The sequence below is a fragment of the Chenopodium quinoa genome, unplaced genomic scaffold (assembly GCF_001683475.1).
Source record: "Chenopodium quinoa cultivar QQ74 unplaced genomic scaffold, ASM168347v1, whole genome shotgun sequence".
In the NCBI taxonomy this organism is placed as follows: Eukaryota; Viridiplantae; Streptophyta; class Magnoliopsida; order Caryophyllales; family Amaranthaceae; genus Chenopodium; species Chenopodium quinoa.
The window spans coordinates 10,715,965-10,738,696 of NW_018744239.1; the positions used below are offsets into that span (position 1 = coordinate 10,715,965).

The 22,732-nt window shown below is 33.9% G+C and overlaps 1 protein-coding gene across 1 annotated transcript; it reads left to right on the forward strand.

Annotated features, from left to right (window-relative positions):
• The first annotated feature begins 324 nt into the window (after positions 1-324).
• On the forward strand, positions 325-8,637 carry LOC110694488 (ankyrin repeat-containing protein At2g01680-like). Its single transcript, XM_021871664.1, has 3 exons — positions 325-1,128; positions 3,410-3,819; positions 7,516-8,637. Exons 1-3 carry the CDS (start codon positions 810-812, stop codon positions 8,356-8,358), a joined length of 1,572 nt encoding a protein of 523 aa, XP_021727356.1. The 5' UTR covers positions 325-809; the 3' UTR covers positions 8,359-8,637.
• The last annotated feature ends 14,095 nt before the right edge of the window (positions 8,638-22,732 follow it).

A 22,732-nucleotide genomic window follows, 5' to 3' on the forward strand; every position in this document is an offset into this window, starting at 1 on the left:
CGTATACCTGGTGACTCTTTGAGTTCTTTGTTGGTGACTTTTAAAGTTCCTTTTTAATTATGTTAGTTAATAGATAATTAATGTAACTACCTACTTCCTTAGCCTATAAAATGAAGTTTTATTCTAGGTTGTAATTCATTCACCTATCAAACTTTTAATGAAATACAACAATTCAAGATATTTTATGTCTTATTTGTTTTAAGCTTGTGGACTCAAGTTTAGCTTGAACTCGTGGATTCGAGTTTGTGAGTTTAATCTGGAGTGTTCGGGATTAGCTTGTCTATGGTTAGTAGAGTGAGTGTTCAACTCTAACCATACTTATCCTTGATTAGTATTGCGAGTGTTCCTTGCTAATCAACCCCCGAGTTCCTCGTTGTCAGAAACTTCGTTCTTTCCTTACCCAGTTCCCACAGAAACACCTAGCCTAAACACATAACCCATCACCCAAACACCTTAACTCATATCCGTTTCCGCATCAAAAAATTTGGCCCAATCTAACCCAACCCAACCTGGCCCGTGATAGCCTCTAAGCTCTAACAAATAATTACATTTCCTCCAACAACTTTTCCAATCAAACGGCTAACAAAAAAAAACCACATGTTCAACTTTCACTAATCACAAAACCAAAAAAGTGGTCAAAAGTCGTGAAAACGAGTGAAAAAGATGGGGAAGAAAGCATGAAGACACCACCACATCTACATCTACCACCTCTACTCTACTCTATTACATTATTTCTCTCTCCTCCTTCTCCTTCTTCTTCTTCTCATTGAGGAACTACGCACCATTTCTACTCACTCGTCAACTGAAAAATGAAGTCCAAACCACCAATTCTTCTTCGGCTACTTACGCACCAACACCAGCAATTCTTCTCTGCCGTCGAATCCGGTGATCTTCAATCATTACACCAGATTATCAACAAATTGGCTGAAGATGATGAACGAGCTTCAATTCCTGCTTTAATGGCGTTGCAAAATGGTTCTGGAGAAACTGCTTTGTTTATTGCTGCAATGAATAATTTGGTTGAGGTTTTTAGTTATTTGCTTGGTTTTTGTGATGTGAGAATTGCGATGATTAGGTCTAAGTCTGATTCCAATGCATTTCATATTGCTGCTAAGCGTGGTCATTTAGGTATGTTTAATGTTTTCTTTCTTACTTTTTGTTTTGATTGATTTTTCAACTTGGATGTTTTGATTTCAACTGTTTGATTTTATTTTTATTGGGGGTTTTTTTTAAGGTTGATTATTGAACGAATTTTGTTAGGTGTATAACTGTCAATTGTCGGAGCCTTTATTGTACATCCGGGGTGTAACTTTAGAATTAGGATGTTTTAAGGTAAATTCTTGCTCGTTTGCTCATTTGCTCATTTGAGAGCGAATTATTAACAAATGAGCAAGAAAATAGCCTTAGCTATAACTAATTTTATCTATGATTGGGGGTGTAATAGATCTTATAGTTCCCTACAATCAGTTTATCGAGTCACTAAGTATTGAGTCACTAGTATTAGCCTAATCCTCGGGCAAGTTCTTTACATGCTCTTATGTAAGGTCCTCTTGCTCCAATCCTTTTGCTCCATTGAAGTATCCATAACACTTACCTTTTACCTGAAAAAGAATATAGCTGAGGAGATACAATTGTACTAATCATGAGGGAGCTTCACAAATTTGTTACGGAACCTTAAAATTCTTTAAGTGCGCACCGTTTAGCTCCATTAAATAAAATCATAAACCTTCATGAGATTTTTGTTTAGCATAACATGAGCATGAATGTCTTTTCTCTCATTGAAACTTACAATATAAGCATTTTGAGGGGGAGATATAGGACACCTAAGCTGATGTGAAATTTTCAACAAAACAATTCTTTTTTAGATATGGTTTACATTCCAAAAAATTTCAATATAACAATCCATTTTCAATGTCGTTCACATTCCAAGGAACTTTTTTTTTTGGCCTTGAATTTTTGGAGAAAATCAATGAAATACGAGAAAACACTACCTTAGGGTTAAATACAATTCCTAAAATGGTATAAATTTGGAAATTCATGACAAAATCACGCATAGATAGGTGTAATTAATGTATAGTTAGTCTTATTATTTCCTTTTTTAGCTTCTAGTCTTATATGTAGCACTTAGGCTATGTTTATCATTTTCCAATGATTAATTCGTTTTCACGAATCACAATGTTCAATGAATTGAAGGGTTTCTATCTTAGTCCCACACAAAGTTAGACAAGATTGAGATAATATTTAAGATACATGTGTCCACAAAGATGCAAGGGAGATTCTCATTATATAATAAGAACAAAGTTGTATTTTAAAGTATAACTTGCCTTTTTAAAGGTGACTAAACTTAACCTTAACAACTCTTAATCTGTAATTGCCCACCTGAGTGGGGAATAGCTCCCCAAGTGGGTTGAAAACTTCACAATATCCGCAGTCTGGAAACTGTCTCACTTAGAGTCCATGGGGGTAGGATTGCCCGAGTGAGGGAAATACAATTCTCAGGTAGGTAGCTCCCTGGATTCTTAAAGCCTGGAACAGACTCGCCCAGGCAGTATAACATCTCCTTGAGAGGGGTAGTTTTTGGATTGCTCAAGCAGTCAATCGTAACTTCCCACGGTTTAGTCCTTTTGACTCCAAAATTTCTTCTAAATTCTCCTTGTATTTCTATCAAAATTCCTTCTAAACAATCATCAACTTTACTCTAAGCAATAAAAAATGATTACTCGAGGCTTAGGATGGTGAGGTTTAAATGAATCCGAACCTGAACCGGACCTTTTTTAGGTGAGGTACACTTTACTTGCTCATACTTTACTTGCTTAAGTGAGGCATCTTAATCCAAGGCATTAGTTTCTGCATTATATATTCTCATCAAGCCTAGCAATTTGCCTTGAATTACATCAAGATCAAACTCATAAATCTTTTTCTCCACTGACTATATTAAGTTTAATTTCCCTTTCCACTTTGGGTTATAACCAGGATGTTTAAGACACATGAAGTCCCTAGTTTGTGTCACAGTATTGTACCTGTTCCAAGTATTTCTTATTTTGTCATAATATTTTTGCTGCAAATCTGGTGAGTGTAAGTGTTTTTTTTTTTTTTTTTTTTTTTTTTTTTTTTTTTTGTAAAATATATATTTTACTTGATTAGAACTTTACGGAGTAACATTTTTCCTTATTATTTGTCAAGGAAAAACTTTTAGGCTTTTATATTGTATTTTAGTTGGGTTTATGAACTCTTCCAATATATGTTGTGCAAAGTTCCAAGTCATTATCCCAGAGAAGTATAACTTTCCAGTTCAACAGAAACTCGTTTCCAAAATTTATGATTTAAAATCTCTGGGAGATCAATTTTGAATTGATTTTTAAGTCATTAATGCCGAACCTGCTCTTTTTTTTTTTTTTTTGGTGCTCAGAGATTGTGCGACAAATGCTTAACATCTGGCCTGAGTTTTGTATGTCATGTGATTCCTCAAATACATCTCCACTCTACTCAGCTGCTGTTCAGGATCACCTGGAAGTGGTGAATGCCATATTGGACACTGATGACAGTGCAGCAAGAATTGTCAGAAAAAATGGGAAAACTGCTTTGCATAATGTTGCTAGATATGGTTGTCTAGATATGGTCAAAATACTTGTAGAAAGGGACCCTGGAATTGTCTCCATCAAAGATAAGAAGGGTCAAACAGCACTCCATATGGCTGCTAAAGGCCAAGATCCTGCAATAATAGAGGAGTTGTTGCTTGCTGATTGTTCAGTACTAAATGAACGTGACAAAAAGGGAAATACAGCAGTGCATATAGCAACAAGGAAATGCCGCTCTCAGGTTTTGTTTTGTTTTTGTTTTTGTTTTTGTTTTTGTTTTTTTTTTTTTTTTTTTTTTTTTTTTCCCTTTAATAAATAAGTGTTAATTCTTGAGATAGGAGATGAATAAGGGTATGTAGTGGCGGATCATGAGAATATTTCTTAGGGGGACCAAGTTATATAGAATAAAATTTTAACTCGTACCTATACAATTTTTCTGAAATAAACATATATAGTAAAGTATATTATTACCTTAATATTATCAATTATCATACAATTCTTTCAAAAAAATAAAATATTATCATACAAATACCATAAAATGATAAATCATTGATATAATTATATTTTATTAAGTAATTAACCTTTGACATTACTTCCATAACTCACAAGTCACAACTTTAAAGGGAGGATAAAGGTAATACTGTATTAGCTAAGATCCACCGATAAGACTCAAGTTTTGTGTGCTTTAATTTGGCAAAACATATAAATTGAAAAAGGATATAATACGGAGCATTTGAATAGAAATCCATAGAATATCATAAAGAGAGGATAAGTCATATAGTAGTAAATTTACGTGGGTTTAGTTTGCATTGGAGATTGTGCAAAATTAAGGCAAAGTCAATAAGTCATACAGTAGGCTAACTTTATTGGGTCTTACCGGTCAAAATTTGTGGGCTTTTACTTGATTTTAATTACGGAAACTAATTAGGACCAAATTTTCAAGGGAGTGCCAGGCCCTTGTGTGCCCCTTCAAAAGTCTGCCCTTGAGGGTATGCAAATTAATTTATGGATGTGTTATATGCTCCTTTAATGTGTCCAACATACAACTGGTTGCACCTGGTTGCCCAGATTTTTTCATTTGATCTTATTTGCTCAAATGAATGGAATAAAAAAGAGAGAGAAAGTCCAATCTCAATTATTATAGGCTTCTTTCCTCTACATTTGACTTCACTGTGGTCATCTCCTAACTTCCTATGCTCATTTGCCACATTGCTTTTGCTAAAACTTAGGAGCTCATTCGTCTTACGACTGTACGTAATTAAAACCCCTTTGAATCTTAATTTTGCACTTGGCACAATCAGGTGCAAAAGCTGGAGCTTTAGCTTTGCGAGACTTAAAAGACCTACAAAAGACGTGCGTCTATGTGCTTTTTCTAGGCTGCTTCCTGCGCCTTAAGCTGTATCAATTGCTAATGTGTGTAAGATTATTCTTTTTACAAAAAACACTATGGAACTTTGTGAAGGTTAGGTTTACTTAAATGCTAGAGGAGAGAGAAACCTCATATCCCTAATTCAATTGGAAGAACCCTAGCTATGGATCACATGCCCCTTTCACCTTTTCACATAACTCTTTTTTTAGATTTATTTAATAGAATTTAATTTATTTTTGTAAGCAAGTAAAGTGTGCCTCACCTACAAATGGCGCGCACCTTCGCCTTGCGCCTAGGCTCCAAGGACTTTACGCCTTGCGCCTTTTATATCGAAGCCTCAAATTCCCCCTTAAACACTCTCTTTAAGCTATGTTCTCTTCACCTCACTTATTTCAAGTTTTATAAGTTCAAATAACATAAGATAAGGGCTAATAAGTTCAAATAATATTATATTTAGATAAGACAATATTGGATAAGTCAAATTCAAGTAATGAGAACACTACCTTACTCTTGCATAAAATTGTGTTTGTATGATATGTAGTTTGTGGAAATGGAGTAGTAATCTTTCCTAGTACATGAAGAGAGAGGAAAGGAAAAACAAATGAGAAATTGGAGGGAAATGTGGAAGCTTTTCTCCAATTTAATGTTAACCGCAGGCCATAAGGAGTTTCATGGTAGTGAATAGTTAATTTGAAACCAAACTTATATAATCTCAGCCATTTTTTGGTCACCAACAGAAGCATCATCCCATCAAACAATTTCTTGTTTATTCTTTTGGTTATCAGTCCCACTTTTCAATTGAACACTTATCAACCTTGTCTGTTGTCATTGTATCTACAGATTATAAATTTCTCTGTTTACTTTTGGATCCATACCTAAGTCCCATAACCGTATTCAATTTTGAGTATCATATGATAAAAGTTTGTCTTATTAAATGAATGGTGAAACATATATTTGTATTATCTTTAATACACTCTCTGTCCTAAATTATAGTGCTTGTATTTTATTTTGGGTGTCCCAAAATGTTGTGCTTGTTTCTAATCAATCTATTTTTATTTTACATAATCTTACCCTAATGCACCAATTTTATTTTATTTTTTTTCCACACATAAACTACCCCTATATCGAAAGCTTCAATATATGTCATTATTTACTTTTTACCTCTACTTTTGAGAATGTTACACATTCCCTCCACTACCCTTGGTTTTTTTGAGATGAAGGGAGTAATAGGTTTGTTGGCTTTATAGAATGTGTGCCAAAAGCGTTAAGACTACCACTATATCTGATTGTTCTAATTAGGATCATTAGGTTTGCGATGATTAAAAATTATTCGGTTATGTATATTTTTATATGTTCCTTTTTCAGAGTCTTGTCTATATTCTCACACAAACTTTGTGGATCGCCATCAAATTAGTGATTAGTCTACTTGGTGCACAAGGCCATAACTTGATGACAATTTCATTGCACTATGTATTCAATACCCCAATAGATGTAGTCCTAGGTAACAATCGATGAAACACAGTGATATCATACAATTGATTTCTAAAAATTCACATGTTGTAGCCAAGGATCAGGAACCTGTGTGGGATAATTTGGATTAGTGCTTTCATGTGAGGTTTTGGTGGGTAGGATTGAGGAGAAAGAGAAAGCGTGTAGTCTATATGCATACATGCAAGGATGTGCATGTAGGGGTGTGCTGGTGGGTAGGATTGTGTATCTGGGAATGCACATTTGTGTGTTTCACATAAATGCATTATTGTGTCTCTGGGTTGTGTTGGAGTGTGTGTAACCCGGCACAACATCGTTGTGTCTGTGGGGGGTGGGTGCACCTGTACGTGGTAGTATTTTTCTTTGGTCTTCATCTTTTTCCTTTGACTTCCAGGATTTTGTCTTCTAACTTCTTTATCTTGAGTCCTGGCATCTCAATTACGTGAATGCATGCACGTGACTATGCCGTGTGAGATATCAGCATAAGTATGTGTATTTCCTTAGTTGTCACTTTCTTGTCACAAGAATTCTTGAGCTATCATTTTTATATGATATCTTTACCCCTTATTAGTCTCGAGCTTATCAAAGAGGAAACTTGTAAATATTGTAGCCTGTATCATTTCCTTTCCCCTTTTTATGTATCCCTATGAGTCTTTACTTCTGAGAAATATGACGTTGCATCTAAATATGATTCTTATTTGATAACTGTTCTTTTAACATACCAATGCCTTTCACTAGTACAGTGGGAGAAGATTTGAGTAAGCAGCCATTCTCCAAACCTTGTAAAGAGTAAGGCTTTTTTTGGCAATTGCTTCTATGAAAACAAGTATTGCACACTTCAAGAAACATTTTGTCTAAATATTGCTCATTCAAATTGATAAATTGCTTATTACTCCAGTAATCTAAAGTTGAGATGTTGCTCAGTTAAATTGACATGTTTTCCTTTTATGTTGTGATTTGCTTTGTCATGTTTATACAGTACCTCTTCCTCAGGAATTTGGTGACATATCCTTTAGTTCATATTAGTCATACTCGTATTAATTCTTAGTTTCTGGAGTACTAATAGATTCTCTGTTACAGATAGTCTGCCTTCTCCTAAGTTACACATCTATTGAAGTTAATGCCATCAACAATCAGCAAGAAACAGCGATGGACATAGCGTCAAAGCTTCAATATGGAGAGTCTGGTGGAATGTGTGCCAGGAATGTTGGTAAGATGGATGCAGCTATGGAACTGAAGAGGACTGTGAGTGACATAAAACATGAGGTGCAGTCACAACTTTTACAAAATGAGAAGACCAACAAAAGGGTTTCTGGCATTGCAAAAGAACTGAAAAAACTTCATAGAGAAGCTGTCCAAAACACGACCAATTCTGTTACAGTTGTAGCTGTGCTGTTTGCCTCTATTGCTTTCCTGGCAATATTTAATTTAAATGGCCAGTATATAACAACTGGACCTGATGCAGGGAAAGCCAACATTGCTGATACTGTTGCCTTTAGAATTTTCTGCCTTTTAAATGCAGCATCTCTTTTCATTTCTCTAGCTGTCGTCGTTATCCAAATTACTTTAGTAGCATGGGATACTCAAGCTCAAAAGTTAGTTGTCGCTGTAACTAACAAGCTAATGTGGGCTGCCTGTCTTAGCACTTGTGGAGCTTTCTTGGCAATAGCTTTTGTGGTTGTAGGCGATGAAGGTTCATGGATGGCTATCACTGTAACAATACTGGGGACAATTGTATTGATGGGGACTTTGGCTAGTATGTGCTACTTAGTGTTTCGACATCATTTCAAGATTTTTGGAAATGACTCACAGAGACGCATCAGAAGGGGAAGTGGAAGCAAATCATTTTCTTGGTCCTATTCCATCAATGTCTCTGACATTGACGAGTATAACTCAGACCATGAGAGGATTTATGCTCTATGATGTACAAAGTTACTTGTTCTTGGTGCTTCTCGTGTGTACCTCTTTATTATTGCAATTGATAGGTTATTGATAGTAATCGATCTGTAGATACTACTCATACTAGGTGTGTTTAGGTGGGTTTGATTGTTTATAGTAGTGCGTTTGGTGCTGGCTCTCGTGTTTCTACGTATTTGTTCCTTTTCACCTATATATGTATCTATATAAATATTGTAAATTTTTTTTACCTTTTAGATAAACAACAAAGTATATGGCAATATATATTGTATATTTTAAAGTCAATGAAAAAGTTGTATGATAAATTTTAAAGACATTGTCTTGCATACATACCCTTCTTTAGGTGAGGAAAAAGAGGGAACATCAGAAAACGCTCTTTAAGAGCAAAATTCCTATTGCGTTGGATACAAGAAAAGAAAATAAGCCAAAATTATCATACTATCACTATATAAATTACTAACATTAGGTATTATGTCAGTTGCCTGATTTGCTTCACGATAGATGTGTCGAATGCTTCAATTGTCAAAATTTGTTGAGAATAAGATGAATGTTAAATGTTTGCAACAATATGGCCAATCTTCCTCGGGTTTTCTATGAACCTTTAGTATAGTTGATAATTAAAAGGTTGACACTTTTAAAGATAGATGTTTTTGATGCCTTGTCTCATTGTGTCACGGATTGAATGTTTTGATACTGGATCTTGCGGCATGCTCTTGCCTTTTGGCGGTAAGGGTGCAAGTGTTGTGCGGAAAACTAGACTTATGAGTAAACAACAACACAAGTGGGCGTCTGAATCTCAAGGACGCTCTTATCGATCTTTTGGCGACGGGGTGCGGTGATTGGAGCTTGTGATGGTTGAGCTAGTCGAGGTGGGTACAAGTGAGACCAAATCATGGGTTTCTTGTACCATTTAGTGAGTTTGGAGTGCTAAAATGTATGCGAACAACATATCTATAAAGGTTGAACAACGCAAGCACAAAAGCAAAAAAACACTCGATAGGAAGCTATTGGATTTTCATTAATCATTTGCTCCTAAAGACCTTTTTGAAATTACATTGTTTAGTGATGAAATCTAAAGCCTAGAAAATTTAAAGAAAAGTCTAGGAAAGCATCTTAAAAATATGAAGTAGCGAGGTTGGAATCTAACACATCACAAGTAGGATGCTCTTGTGGAGAGCAGGGCTATCAAAGCTTTAGTGTTACCAAGGCTGAAAGTACACATATTAAGTAAGTTAGTTGTTGGTGTTATCTCACATGATATATGATAAAATTTGGATCATCTCTATGGGATTAGATCCTGAGTTACTGGTACATGACACTGATAGAAATCTATATGATTCTCGCAAATTGATAATCATGTTTAATTGAGCCATCGAATTTAAGTTTGGAAAAAAATGAGAGTGGAGATCTCTTGGAGAGGAAAGTATAGGTGAGAATTTTATAGTGCCACTCATTAAACGCATATTGCTCCCGATAGTAGATGTAATACCTTAATATTTTGTATCTTATAACATATAAATAATTAGAATTTATTTTGTATTTTTTAAATTATATCCTATTATTTGATAGAAGTTTGTTTGGTTTTTTTTTTTGGCACATATTTGATAGAAGTTTTAAAAACTTTATTAATTTAAATAGGACTCTACATATTAAATTGTAAATAATCTACTTTAAGTCTTATATATATTTTTAAACCCTAAAAAAATGTGGGACCGTCACTTTTGGATATACTTTTAACTCTCTTGATTGGCTGTGAGTTCCTAGTACAAGTGCAACATGTTTATCTTTGTAACAAGGTGGGATTTGCTTTGGTGCAGGATAGTAGTCCTAACCAGAAGACCTCAATTAGATTGTGGCATCGACTCCCATATAAGAAAGGCTTCGTTTTCCCCAATTTCTAATGCGGGAGCACTGTAAGCACCTTCTCCCCTCCTTTAAGAAGCTTGTATCCCGAATACACAACATGACATTGAAATGGGCCCTAGCTCAGATACCATCTGTAACAACTTAGGTCAACATAAGCTCTAAAAATAATGTCCTATCTTGGACTAGTTCGCAAGGGTTTGCTTTCGTGTAGGACAATAGTCATGCCTAAATGGCTTTTACTAGGTTGAGGTCCCATATAATTAAGGAAGGTTTCGTTCTCCTCAACTTCCGATGTGGGAGCGCCATAGGCACCTTTGTTACAATTTTATATACTTTGATCATTTTCACAATCCCTTCTCTAATGTCTCTTCCACAAGCATTTGTAAATCTAGCCTCACCAATCTTCATAAGTCACACTCTTCCCATGTTACTTGAAGTGTTATCGTGGCTGTTTCATAGTCCGATCAATTTCATTGTTCTGTCCTCAATCGTGTTCCAATGTTTTGGGTATTAAATGAAAAGGCTATCACACAATAGATTGAAAATTACTTTTTAACAAATTTGTCAATTACATACCTTTATTAAAATTAAGATTCATTGGAACGATACAAGCAACTCCAAAATTGCACAATGAATTAATTAGAAATTCAAAACACTACACAAATGAAATTGTGTGTATCACCAAAAAATCCTGTAAATATGAAATCAATACCTAATTCAAGGAATATAAATAACAAGTCAATTCCTTAAATAAAGAATTTTGATATATATATATATATATTCTGATTTTTCATAAGCTTAATATTTTGACTGGGTGTACAATGTGCACCCACTTGTATATTGAAAATTTAATAATTTTTGTTAAATATGAAAATTTTAAACCCTTGAATCCATGTAAGCTACTTTTTTTTTTTTTTTTTTTTTTTAAGTTCAAAAAGTAGGCCAAAATTTTCTAATATTTGAATGTAGCTCTTCATTTAATATCCATAAGTTTTTAAGCCTAAATAGTGTTGGAAAGAAGTTGCTATAAAGTAGAGACTAGAGAGGCATGGTCTAAAATCGTAAATGAAGGATTTATGTCTTCGTCAACTGCAATTACTAGATATATCAAGCATCATTGTTATGAAGATAATTAGTTCATTCTTTTGGATCATTGTCTGTTGCTAGATATGATAAATGATCTTTAGGCTAGTCAAATAGTCCAAATCCCAATACAATGGATCCTATAAGGTCACACACAAAGGTACTATATTGAACAAAAGAAAGAAGCCCATTATTGGACCTCATGGAGTGGTCGGCCATATGGGATTAAAGAGAGATAGTAGTTTGGGCTTGGTTTGGACTCTAATTATACATATGATGTATAAATAGAGTCATTGCCTAGGGTTTGCATATAACACTTAAGCAGTCAATTGAGAATTGACTAGCAAGCAACCAAACCCTAAAGCCTCACGCACTCACTCTCTCCTCTCACGTCCGCACACGCCGGTGGTGCGTGGGATGCACGGTGGTGCACGGTGGTGGTCGTGGTTGTTCGTGGCTCGATTTTCTCCTCCCCTCTCCGTAGAAGGTGGCTCGAAGTGTTCGTGCTCGACTAATTAGCATTAGTGGAGGTTCAATCCTAACATGTGGACTAAGTAGAGGAGCAACACTTGGGGCTCTTATTCTCCCATCATTGTAGTCAATCATTCGTGGAAATCATGCGTCAAAGTTATGAATAATGTGATTCTTTATGTGTTGTGCTTGTAGATCCTGTTTAGGTGCGAACGAATATGATTCGTGAAATACCACTTATAGTACATAAAACCCTGCAGTAAGAATACATATCATTGTCTGTTGCTAGATATGATAAATGATCTTTGTGCTAGTCAAATAGTCCAAAACCTAATAGAATGGATCCTTTAAGGTCACACACAAAGGTAATGGATTTAACAAAAGAAAGAAGCCCATTATTGGGCCTCATGGAGTGGCTGGGCATATGGGATTAAAGAAGGAGTAGTTTGGGCTTAGTTTGGACTCTAATTATACATATGATGTATAAATAGAGGCCTTGCCCAGGGTTTGCAAACACTTAAGCAGTCAATTGAGAATTGACTAGCAAGCAACCAAACCCCAAAGCCTCACGCACTCACTCTCTCCTCCCCCCTCATGTCTGCACACGCCGGTGGTGCGTGTGATGCACGGTGGTGGTCATGGTTGGTCATTGCTCGGTTTTCTCCTCCCCTCCTCGTAGAAGGTGGCTCGAAGTGTTCATGCTCGAATAACTAGCATTAGTGGAGGTTCAATCCTAGCCTGTGGACTAAGTAGAGGAGCAACACTTGGGGCTCTTATTCTCCCATCATTGGAGTTAATCATTCGTGGAAATCATGCGTCAAAGGTATGAATTATGTGATTCTTTATGTGTTGTGCTTGTAGATCCTGTTTAGGTGAGAACGAATATGATCCGTGAAATTCCTCTTAGAGTACCTAAAACCCTACTATAAACGCTAATAACTTACTTATTTTTCAATGAATTTTTAGAAAATTGTCTGGTAATACCAAGTTTTTTCTTACTCTCTATGGTAAATTAGATAAAAAGAAAAAAAAAATTGGTTTTGGAAATCATGAATTCTTGATATTAAGTTGCTCATGACATAAATGATAATTTTTTTTTTTATTAAACATCCATCATGAGAACTGTTTTGGGGTTTTTTGATGTCCTGCGGGAGATTTACAATTCCGGGACTGGATCCTTGCGCATGTACCTGCAAAACAACGGAGACTCTGGGTGGTGGGAGCTCCGCCTCCGACGATCAAGTTAGTACTTGTAGGTGGAGTAAAAAGGTGCGGAAAATAAAGAGGGTGATCTAGTTCCTCGGAAGAGAGGAGTGATCAGGGAGTGCAGATAATGCTAAGTCTGGTCTAGAGATTAGAATGCACGTGTGTTTAGGCTTCTCCAGGTGAGATGATTAATTGATTCTGAATGTGTTTAATGAAGGCTTAATTATTGTATTTATAGCCTCGAAGTACGTGCCCAATACTAGGTTAAATGGTAAACCTAGGACTGATTAGGCTTGCCTCGAGATTCGGGCCCTGTTAGCCGTTTTCCAGGTTGGCGGATAGCGAGCCACGTGGCGTGGCGCGATTGGTCCATGCTGGACCTCCAGGAGTATGACACGTGGCAATCCCTAACTGGTCCACGTGGCTGACACGTGGCAGGTGCTGATTGGCCCACGTGGCGAGGAAAAATTCCCTAAACAAGAACCACCCTAAAGTGTTGGGTTTGCTTTCGGGTGGGGGTCTCTGACTTTCAGTGACGGACGGAGGGGGAAGGGGTTGGTTTATAGGCAGGGAGAGGGGTTGGATCACAAGCGACAGGAAGAGGGGTCGGGCCAACGGGAGAGATTGCTCAATTTTTTTTTTAATTATTTATAAAATAAATTAAATTGTTAAAAAAAAGAAACTATGGTTAAAGATGTTAATTAAAATATTTACTTCATATTTTTTTATTTATTTTTACAACGCTTCTCTTTTCACGCTTGCCATATATTATTTCAATTGTTAATATATTTAAAAGAAGCTATTGTGTGAGGCTTACCTCACCAATAGCTTCGTGAGGCAAGCCTCAAAACAATAACCCAACTTATAGATGATATCATAAAACCAATACAGGATATCATCCTGCCTATCCTATGGATGATATCATTCAAACAATGGATGATATCATAGACACAATAGATGATCATATCATCCAACCTATTGATGATATTTTAGAACCAATAGAGGATATTATCCCCCCTATATATGATATCATCCAGGCAATGAATGATCATAAAAATAATGGATGATATAATAGAAAAAATTAATGATATCATCTAAACAATTAATGATATCATCCAAATAATGAATGATATCATCTAACCCTAATATTAAAGATATCATCTAATTAGTTAATCATATCATCCAAACAATGAATGATATCATCCATCCTAAAATTAAAGATATCATCTTACCTAAAAATTAAATATATCATCCAATCAATTAATCATATCATCCAAATAATAAAAGATATAATCTAAGCTATAAATTAAAGATATCATCCAAACAATTAATCATATCATCTAACCAAATAATCATATCATCCAGCTGATATCATCTAACTAATAAATCAAGTCATTCAAAAAATGAATGATATCATCTAACACATAAATTAAAGATATCAACTGATCAATTAATCATATCATTCAAACAATTGAATGATATCATCCAAGCAATAAATGATATCATCCAACCTAAAAAATAAAGATATCATCCAATCAATTAATCATATCATCCAAACAATAAAAGAAATCATCCAATCTAGAAATTAAAGATATTATCCAAACAAATATCATATCATCCAAGCAATGAATGATATCATCAAACCTAGAAATTAAAGATATCATCCAAAAAAATTAACCATATCATATAACCAAATAATCATATTATCCATTCGATATCATCCTAATAATTAATCATATCATCCAAACGATGAATGATATCATCTAACCTAAAAATTAAAGATATCATCCCAACATTGAATGATATCATCTAACCATAATCATATCATCCAACCCGATATCATCCAACCTAAAAATTGTCCAATTCTCATATTTCCAACCATTTAATAGCTAGCTTTTAAAAAAATATATTTAAAAAAAAAATAACTGAAATTAGTCACATATCTTTAAACAAATTCTAACAAAAATCAATCATGAAAATATTTCATAAAAATTACAAATGATGCCAACAAATGGAAACATGCAAATATAAACTAGAGATTATCATCAAAAGTTGAGTGATTTGCTACTTGCGACCTGATTTGCTACTTACTATTAAAGATGTTGATTCCGGTATTTTTTTTTTCTGGATATTTTTCTCTCTCTTCAATCAATTAATAGAAATTGTTGGAGGATGTTGCTAAATATCAAAAGTTTTTTTTAATGCTTAATTTAGCTTTGATGATCAAATCTACAGAAAAAAAAGAGAATATGAAGACAAAGAAATTGAGGAAGAAGATGAGAGAGTTATAGGCGTAGGAGGTGTTAGTGGAAGAAGAGAAGAAAGTGAAGTAGTTTGATTAAGAAATGTAATGGTGAGTGTGGTCTCACCAATGCTTGGATGTAAGGATGACAATACTAACTGGATAAAGACCCGATTTAAATGGATGAGAAGCTGGTGACGGATGAAGCGGGTGATGGATTGGATCGGATATGGATAATACTTACTTCACCCATTAACCATCCACCTATTCGTTTAACATATATAAAAAATTTTATTTATAAATTTATAATATCAAGAAATAAAATGTGCAAAAAAATTACTTATCTTTGTGTTGCAAGTTAATTTTTTCAAAGAATATGTTGTTATTACTTTCTTTTTTATTATTAAAATAGAAATTTATTGTATAAATAACCGAAAGTTAGAGTTTAATTTTTTTTCACTTTAATTACTCATCCGTTAGTCATCCGCTCCACCCATTTCATCCGCAGATGATGGGTGAAGTGGGTGACGGATGGATGTGGATGGAGCAATTGGAATAATGACAGATGTGGGTGAAGCTCCACCCGATCCAAATCCAATCCATTGCCATCTCTAATTGGGTGAGACCTGCCTCACCCAATACTTGTGTATATTAATATTCGTATATGTAAAAATTATAAACATGTGGTATTAAAATAGTATAAATTGAGACAAATCTAACTAGATCCCACATGACTATATTTTTTCTTAAGTATAAATCACCAATGCTGGTCAAAGTGAAGTAAATGAATAATGTAAAAGTCAAACTGTTGTAAGTACAAAAAATGGAGGAAGTTGTTATGAAATATTTGTGGATGCCCATTATATTCCTGTACTTTCTGGAATATTCTAAGTTTAGGGTTTAGTATTCTTTAAGAGAACCCTACCTATTGTGTGGGTATACACACACACACATCTCTATTATCTCCCAATCTCATATTTTTCTCTCTATTTCACGACACGTTATCACTTATCAATACCAAAGCTCTTAAAATCGATTAAGATCAAATTATAATTATATATTCTCCAGACCAGTACATCATTAATTATTGTCTTTTGATGAGAAATTTATGCGAAAATTCATTCGAGTTGCCGAATTGAAGGCAATCGAACTGTCGAAATTCTAGGACCTGTTATTCGAATTTGGGGATCATATATTTAATTGGTAGAGCGTAATTAAAATCGACACTCTTTGAATCAAATCAACAATAATGTTCAAATCATTAGGGTGGTGTATGTAATCATTTTTTAATTACATGATACTCTAGTAGTATGATACTAGCGACAACCCCATGCTTTAATTCTCAACAAGGGATTACGATGATATGGGAATCATTAGTAATTTGGTTAGGTATAATACATTGTTGTTGCTTGGAAAGATTTCACTTTTAATGTCATAAATCACCAGTGGCTTCGTATGCATGGACAAGTATCAAGATTGCGACAACCGGCAAGGTTAAATATATCAAGTGTTTAGGAGATGATACTCCTAAATTAATTCTTGGAGTTGTGGAGACTACCAGAGCACCATAAATTAAAGTAATTTCTCAATTTATTATTGTTATATAATTCTATCCTTATACTATTTTACATAATATGCTTCGATTATGCATAATTTTATTATTATTGGATGTTTTATTCTTCATGTGTGGGGAATGAGTGTATTGAAGATTTCAGACTAAGTAGTAAATTGGTTTCACCCATCTTAGTGAGTGTATTGAAGAAGACTCTTGTACGAATTTGTTTAATATATGTGGCTAATGTGCTAATGACTTGTTAAGATGCAGGTAATTTACTCCTGCTAATAGTTGTTGTGTATATTGTTAAAATCATGATTGTTTATGGGCTCTAACAGTTGATGATTGTTAGTTCAACTTTTGAAAAATTCACGTTGTTTAACTTTATTCTTTGTTCTAGGCCTAACAAATGATAGTCTTGAGCATTGACTGTGTACATGCTAATTTCTTTTATGTGAGTATCCCTATTGGCTTGAATTAAAAGAAAATTTAATTAGGAGTAATTCTTGTGAACTTGAAATATGTTTAATTATATTGCTAGAGTTATAGCTTTTATTTTTCTTGTTGAAGGTTTATATGAGACCCATTATTTCTCTATGCTTGATAACAAAAGTGAATGGTTTGGATTGGCAAAAGACCAACAAGTAAGGTTGTACAAAGTTCAATTAGTATATACTCCACATGTGGTAAGAATGAGAAAATAGAAATAATACTTCTTGAATGTTTACAAGTGTTCTGTACATGAACTTTTGTTAAGTGAAAGTAGCAAGTATATTTTAGTTGTTTATACGTATAATATGTCATTTTCCCACGAAACTAGTTGTCATCCCATAAATTTATTTTGTGAATGACCTTGATATCTTAAGTATAGTTTTTCCACTAACATATGACACGCTAATATTGTGTGCTCATCATGTGGTTGCTCTAGTTTCCTAAGCTTTACTTTGGCCAGTATAGTTGAGTATATCAACTAAGGTATGTTTTGATTACAGCTTTAACTAATTAAGTCCCATTTTGTTATTACTTTCCCGTTCTAAATGTGTAGATTGTCTAATTAAATTATTAGAATTAAGTTAAGTTAATTTATTAAACTGAAGGATTCATATTAGTAAATATTTGCTTAGTATGGGATAATTTTTTAGTAGACACGATAATACATGAAGCTGGATTATGGGAATGATGTGTAAATTGAACATAAAATTCTCGGACATATGAACTTGAAGTTCCTTAAATTTATAATGGGTTAGAAACCTTCTAGAACAATCTAGAAATGTCTAATAGTTTTGAAAGTATCACTACTAGAAAACAGGAAAATTCCAACGGACTGGTTCCGATGGACACATTATTCCGTAGGAAAAATCGAAATTTCCGACGGATTTTTATTCTGTCGGATATTTCCGACAAAGTCAACAATTCTGTCGGAAATTTCCGTCGGAATATATATACTTTCCGACGGATTTTCCATTGGAAATTACCTTTTCCGAAGGATTTTTATTATGTTGGAATATAATTAAGAAAAAAAAAGAAAAAAAAACCTTATAAAGAAAACCCTAAGACACGTACAACTCCCCTTATTCTCTTTTTCGCCTCTTCTTTTTCTTTCCCCTTCTCCTTCTCTCTGTCTTTCCTCTTCTCTCTCCTCTCCTTCTCTCTCGTTTTCCTTCTTTCCTCTTCGTTCTCTGTCGTTCTCCTCTTGTTCTCTCTCGTTCTTTATCTCTTTCTCTCTTCTCTTTCATCTTCTCTTTTTCTCCTCTTCTTTCCCTTCTTTCGAGCACCTCATATCTCCCACCACCACCGCCAATACTAACCATCGCCGCAACAACAGCACCACCAACACTGACATCAATAACAACACCAACACCGACATCAACATTAACAACAATTTTCGTCTTTTTCGCCCTTTCTCTCTCTTCTCATGTTGAAAACAAATGTTTTCAGGTTAAATTCGACCATGAAAACTCTAGATCTAGAGTTTTTATGGTCGAAATTGGCCTCGTAAACCCAATTTTGAGGTTTTGTGTGGTCCAATTAATGTATGTATCTTTTTTTTTCTTTAATTTTGATTTTATTTTGTTTGTTGTTTTATTGGATTTTTTTAAATATTTATGGTGGTGGTGGGTGGTGGCTGTTGGAGTTCGGGTTTTGGGGGTTGGGTTGGGATTTTAGTTTTCTTTCTTTATTTATTTTTGTTAATTTTTGGGTTGTGATTGTGGTTTTCGGCAGCGACAGTGGTGGTTTTAGGTGGGTGGTGGGTTTGCTTAGTATGGGTGGTTCGGCCGAATTTGTTAGGGTTAGGGTTGTAGATCTGGGTTTGGTTTAGGTGGGTTTTGTTTGGGTGGTAGATCTGGATTTGGGTAGGTTAGGGTTAGGTGGGGTAAGTTAAGGTGGTGAATCTAGTCGTTTAGGGTTAGGGGGTGGGTTTGGTTCGGTTAGTTGAGTAGGGGTTCTGGAGGTTTTGGTGGTTGGGTAGTGGGTAGTGGTACGGGTTAGGAGAGTTTTGGTGTGGGCTGGTGGTGGGGGGTGGTGGCAGGCTTTTTTTTTTTTTTTTTTTTTTTTTTTAAGCATTTTCCGACGGAATTTCCGTCGAAAATTTTCGGCGGAATACAGAAATTTCTGACAGACTTTTTTCGGGCTGGAAAATCTCTTCCGACGGATTGACTTCCATCGGAAAAGTGTTTTTGATGGAAATTCCGTCGGAAAAGGTCGTTTTTCCTACAAAAACTTTTCCGACAACCGGATCCGACGGAAAAATATCATCAAAATTTACATGTTTTCTAGTAGTGTATGTTTACTAGATTATTCTCCGTTCACAAAAATAATGTGTTCCCATATATGTCACACGAGACTTATTAGCCCATTCTCGGAAATGAATGAGAAATCTCATGATTATTGAAGAATTAACTAGTATATTTGCATGTTGTTTTCTTGATTTTATATAATTTATGGAAAAGTTTATAAGAGTATCTATTTGAGCAAAGAATAGTGTTATGAGCTCAAGAAATTAAACATGCTATTATGAGCAAATTACATGAAAAATGTATTTATTATGCCCATAGTTTATAGAATTTTCAACCTAAAGAATAATATAATTGGACAAGAGGATCAAGTAAGAGCTTTATAAGAATATTTTTCTTTGCTTGATACATGACATTACCAAAAGAATTTTTGGCTTAAAAAGTGCAAGGGATTTTAAGGTTATTGGATTACTTGGATTAATTTCATATCCCCCATATGCAAGGATTAGGGGGAGATATTATTTATTTCATTATTATATGTAATCCTTGCACATTAATTGTATGATACATTGGTGGTCAATTGTGCATACATTAGCTTTAATATCAATGTCAATAATTTATATAAAAAATTGACCACATAATATTACATATTTACAATGACACCATCTTGAAGATGGATATTAATAAATGTCATTGACTATATATCAGTTGTAAATGCTCCAATTAAAATTAATGTCCCAAAAGGACAACATCAGTTACTAATGAACCTAAAGCACGCCTGAAACGTGGTAGTCCAATAGATTTAATATAAGAACCTTCGAAAAAGGAAATGAGCAACTATTGACAATGACAAATTTGAGGAAGTGATAAATCCCATTACATTTTTAGGAAAAATCACTTTTAGTAAAATTCATATGTTCCATGATTATATAAAAGACTCCAGAAGAGTATGAAATGTCCAACAATATTAACATGTATCAAGATTATAGTCAAAACTCCAGCAGAGTATGAGTAATTATTGGATAAAATATTAGTTGATTGTCTTGCCAAATGTATAAAGAAACACATGTTGGTGTTCTAATATCACATCATATTCATGGACATGCATAAAGTAAGTTTAATAAAGTGATCACTAGTTTTGGAAAACTGTCCAGAGTTCAAATTTAGAGAAGTGATTGGATGAGATAGTTAAATTAGGCCATCTGGGTTCAGTAATTACCTGTTTTAGAAAATCAATGTTTCATTTGATATGAAAAATAATGTGCCGACGCTCTCTCATGTTAGATATATGAAGTGAATTGAATGGTAAGACATAACATTGAAATTGAGCTATATTTAGATGTGATTTTAATACTACGTAGTTTGTTTTGAATAAATTTCAAGAGAATATATGCTAGTTTTGAACAATTTTGCATGTGAACAAGTAATAAGTGGCTAGAAGCTCACTAAAACAACTTGTATATATAAAGATTTTGAGTAACTAGAAATTCATTATTAGAGTATTTAGAAAATTAGAAGATCACCATAGAGTGGCTTTACATACAAGTGATTTTAATAGTAAATTAATCTCTTGATTGGGGCTATTTTATGTCATCACATAAGAAATAGAACAAGAAAGTAGAGAACTGCATAATTTATGACTCCCTATTAACATTGATCTCTAGAAGAGAGAAAAATTTCATTATTCTCCAGAAGAGATAGAAATTTTTTGAATATGATTATCCTGAGAGATTTGTTGCTCATGAAATTGGTGAAGAATTGCCCCAATATTTGATATCTTTTACCAACTTAGGGGGAGAAGAATTAAAGTAAGTTGGCAAAATTATAAAATTATAATTAGTTGATCCCTCTAATGATACTTTGTAAAGTTACATGCCAACTTTTGTATCAAAATAGGTTGCACATCTATGATTTGATTTGTACACCATTATGACCCTTTTAAAGGCATAGAGAGATAATATTTTGGTCATAGTGAGAATGTGCATACATTGAGATAGATCTTACCAATTTTTTTTGCATCACTACACCTAAAGTGTAGATTGTATGATCGGTTCCAATATAAATATGTGATATATGACAAGATAGTGCAGTTCATATTTTTAAAGTGTAATAATAGTGTATTAATACTATAGTGTGAGAAATACCCTAGATAGGTGGTATAGATATCTGACCTATAGTAGATGGCCTATGATAAATAAAAAAAAAAAGAGGTTTTAATGGTACCAATTGGAGATGTATTCAGATATCATAGTAAATTAGCATGCGAAATTGTATCTTACTGAATTTTATAATATTGGTATACTATGAGACCGATAAATAATATGCATATACATGATAGAATGGACTAGTGAATAAGAGATATGAAACATATATGTCCAATTTGATGTCGACATAATGATAATAATCAAAGTTTATCATGGACTATAAGTCCAATGAAATATGAATTTTTAAATCCACACTGTATAATGTCTTGTATTATTTTGGGTCCTATGTTGTTCATATGCATGTGTGAGTCATAGGTTAATGGATTATTCATTGCATATGTCGGAAGTTGTTAAATGCATTACTCATTGTACTTTTCGTTTAATATGTTATCGTGTTTTACATATCTCAAATTGCATGCATTAGTTTCTATATAATATTTGTGGTATGTGTGAATGTTCATTCAATATATAGTAAGGCATATTTACAAATTTGATGAAATATTAGAAAGAGATATTTATATTCCAATGGGCTTATAATTATGATGAAATTATATATGACGTTGATATAATATTATTTATAAATCATGTAAGAAAAGTTCCGGAAGAACTTATGTACGACATATTTATATATCTAGCCCTACAAATTTTATATTTTGAATATTGTAATTATTATCAAACTTTTAGTCTATGCGACTACATCATTGACATCTCAATCTGAAGTTTGAGCATATGAGAGTTAGTGAGAATTACTATTTGTATTTGTTGGAGAACCATCATGTCAATTATAAAAATTCTAAAAAATATCAATAGGATACTTATGCGTGAGATTGTTTTATTATGGTCCTAAAAAACCATGATCAATGTATATAATTACATGTGTATATTATTAATTCATACGAGATTGAAGAGCAACATTAATAATATCATGTGTTGCCATATAATTATTAAGGAATGTTTGATCAAATAATGATCATCAATTTCTATTATTCACGACCTCCTGAAGAAGGCGTAACCGCAT

What these genes read in the sequence shown, in the direction of transcription:
- LOC110694488 (XM_021871664.1), top strand. Translation starts at nt 810, where the DNA reads ATGAAGTCCAAACCACCAATTCTTCTTCGGCTACTTACGCACCAACAC. An exon ending in TGCTAAGCGTGGTCATTTAG is followed by an intron (nt 1,129 to 3,409) that starts GTATGTTTAATG and finishes TTTGGTGCTCAG; the next exon opens with AGATTGTGCGACAAATGCTT. An exon ending in CAAGGAAATGCCGCTCTCAG is followed by an intron (nt 3,820 to 7,515) that starts GTTTTGTTTTGT and finishes TCTCTGTTACAG; the next exon opens with ATAGTCTGCCTTCTCCTAAG.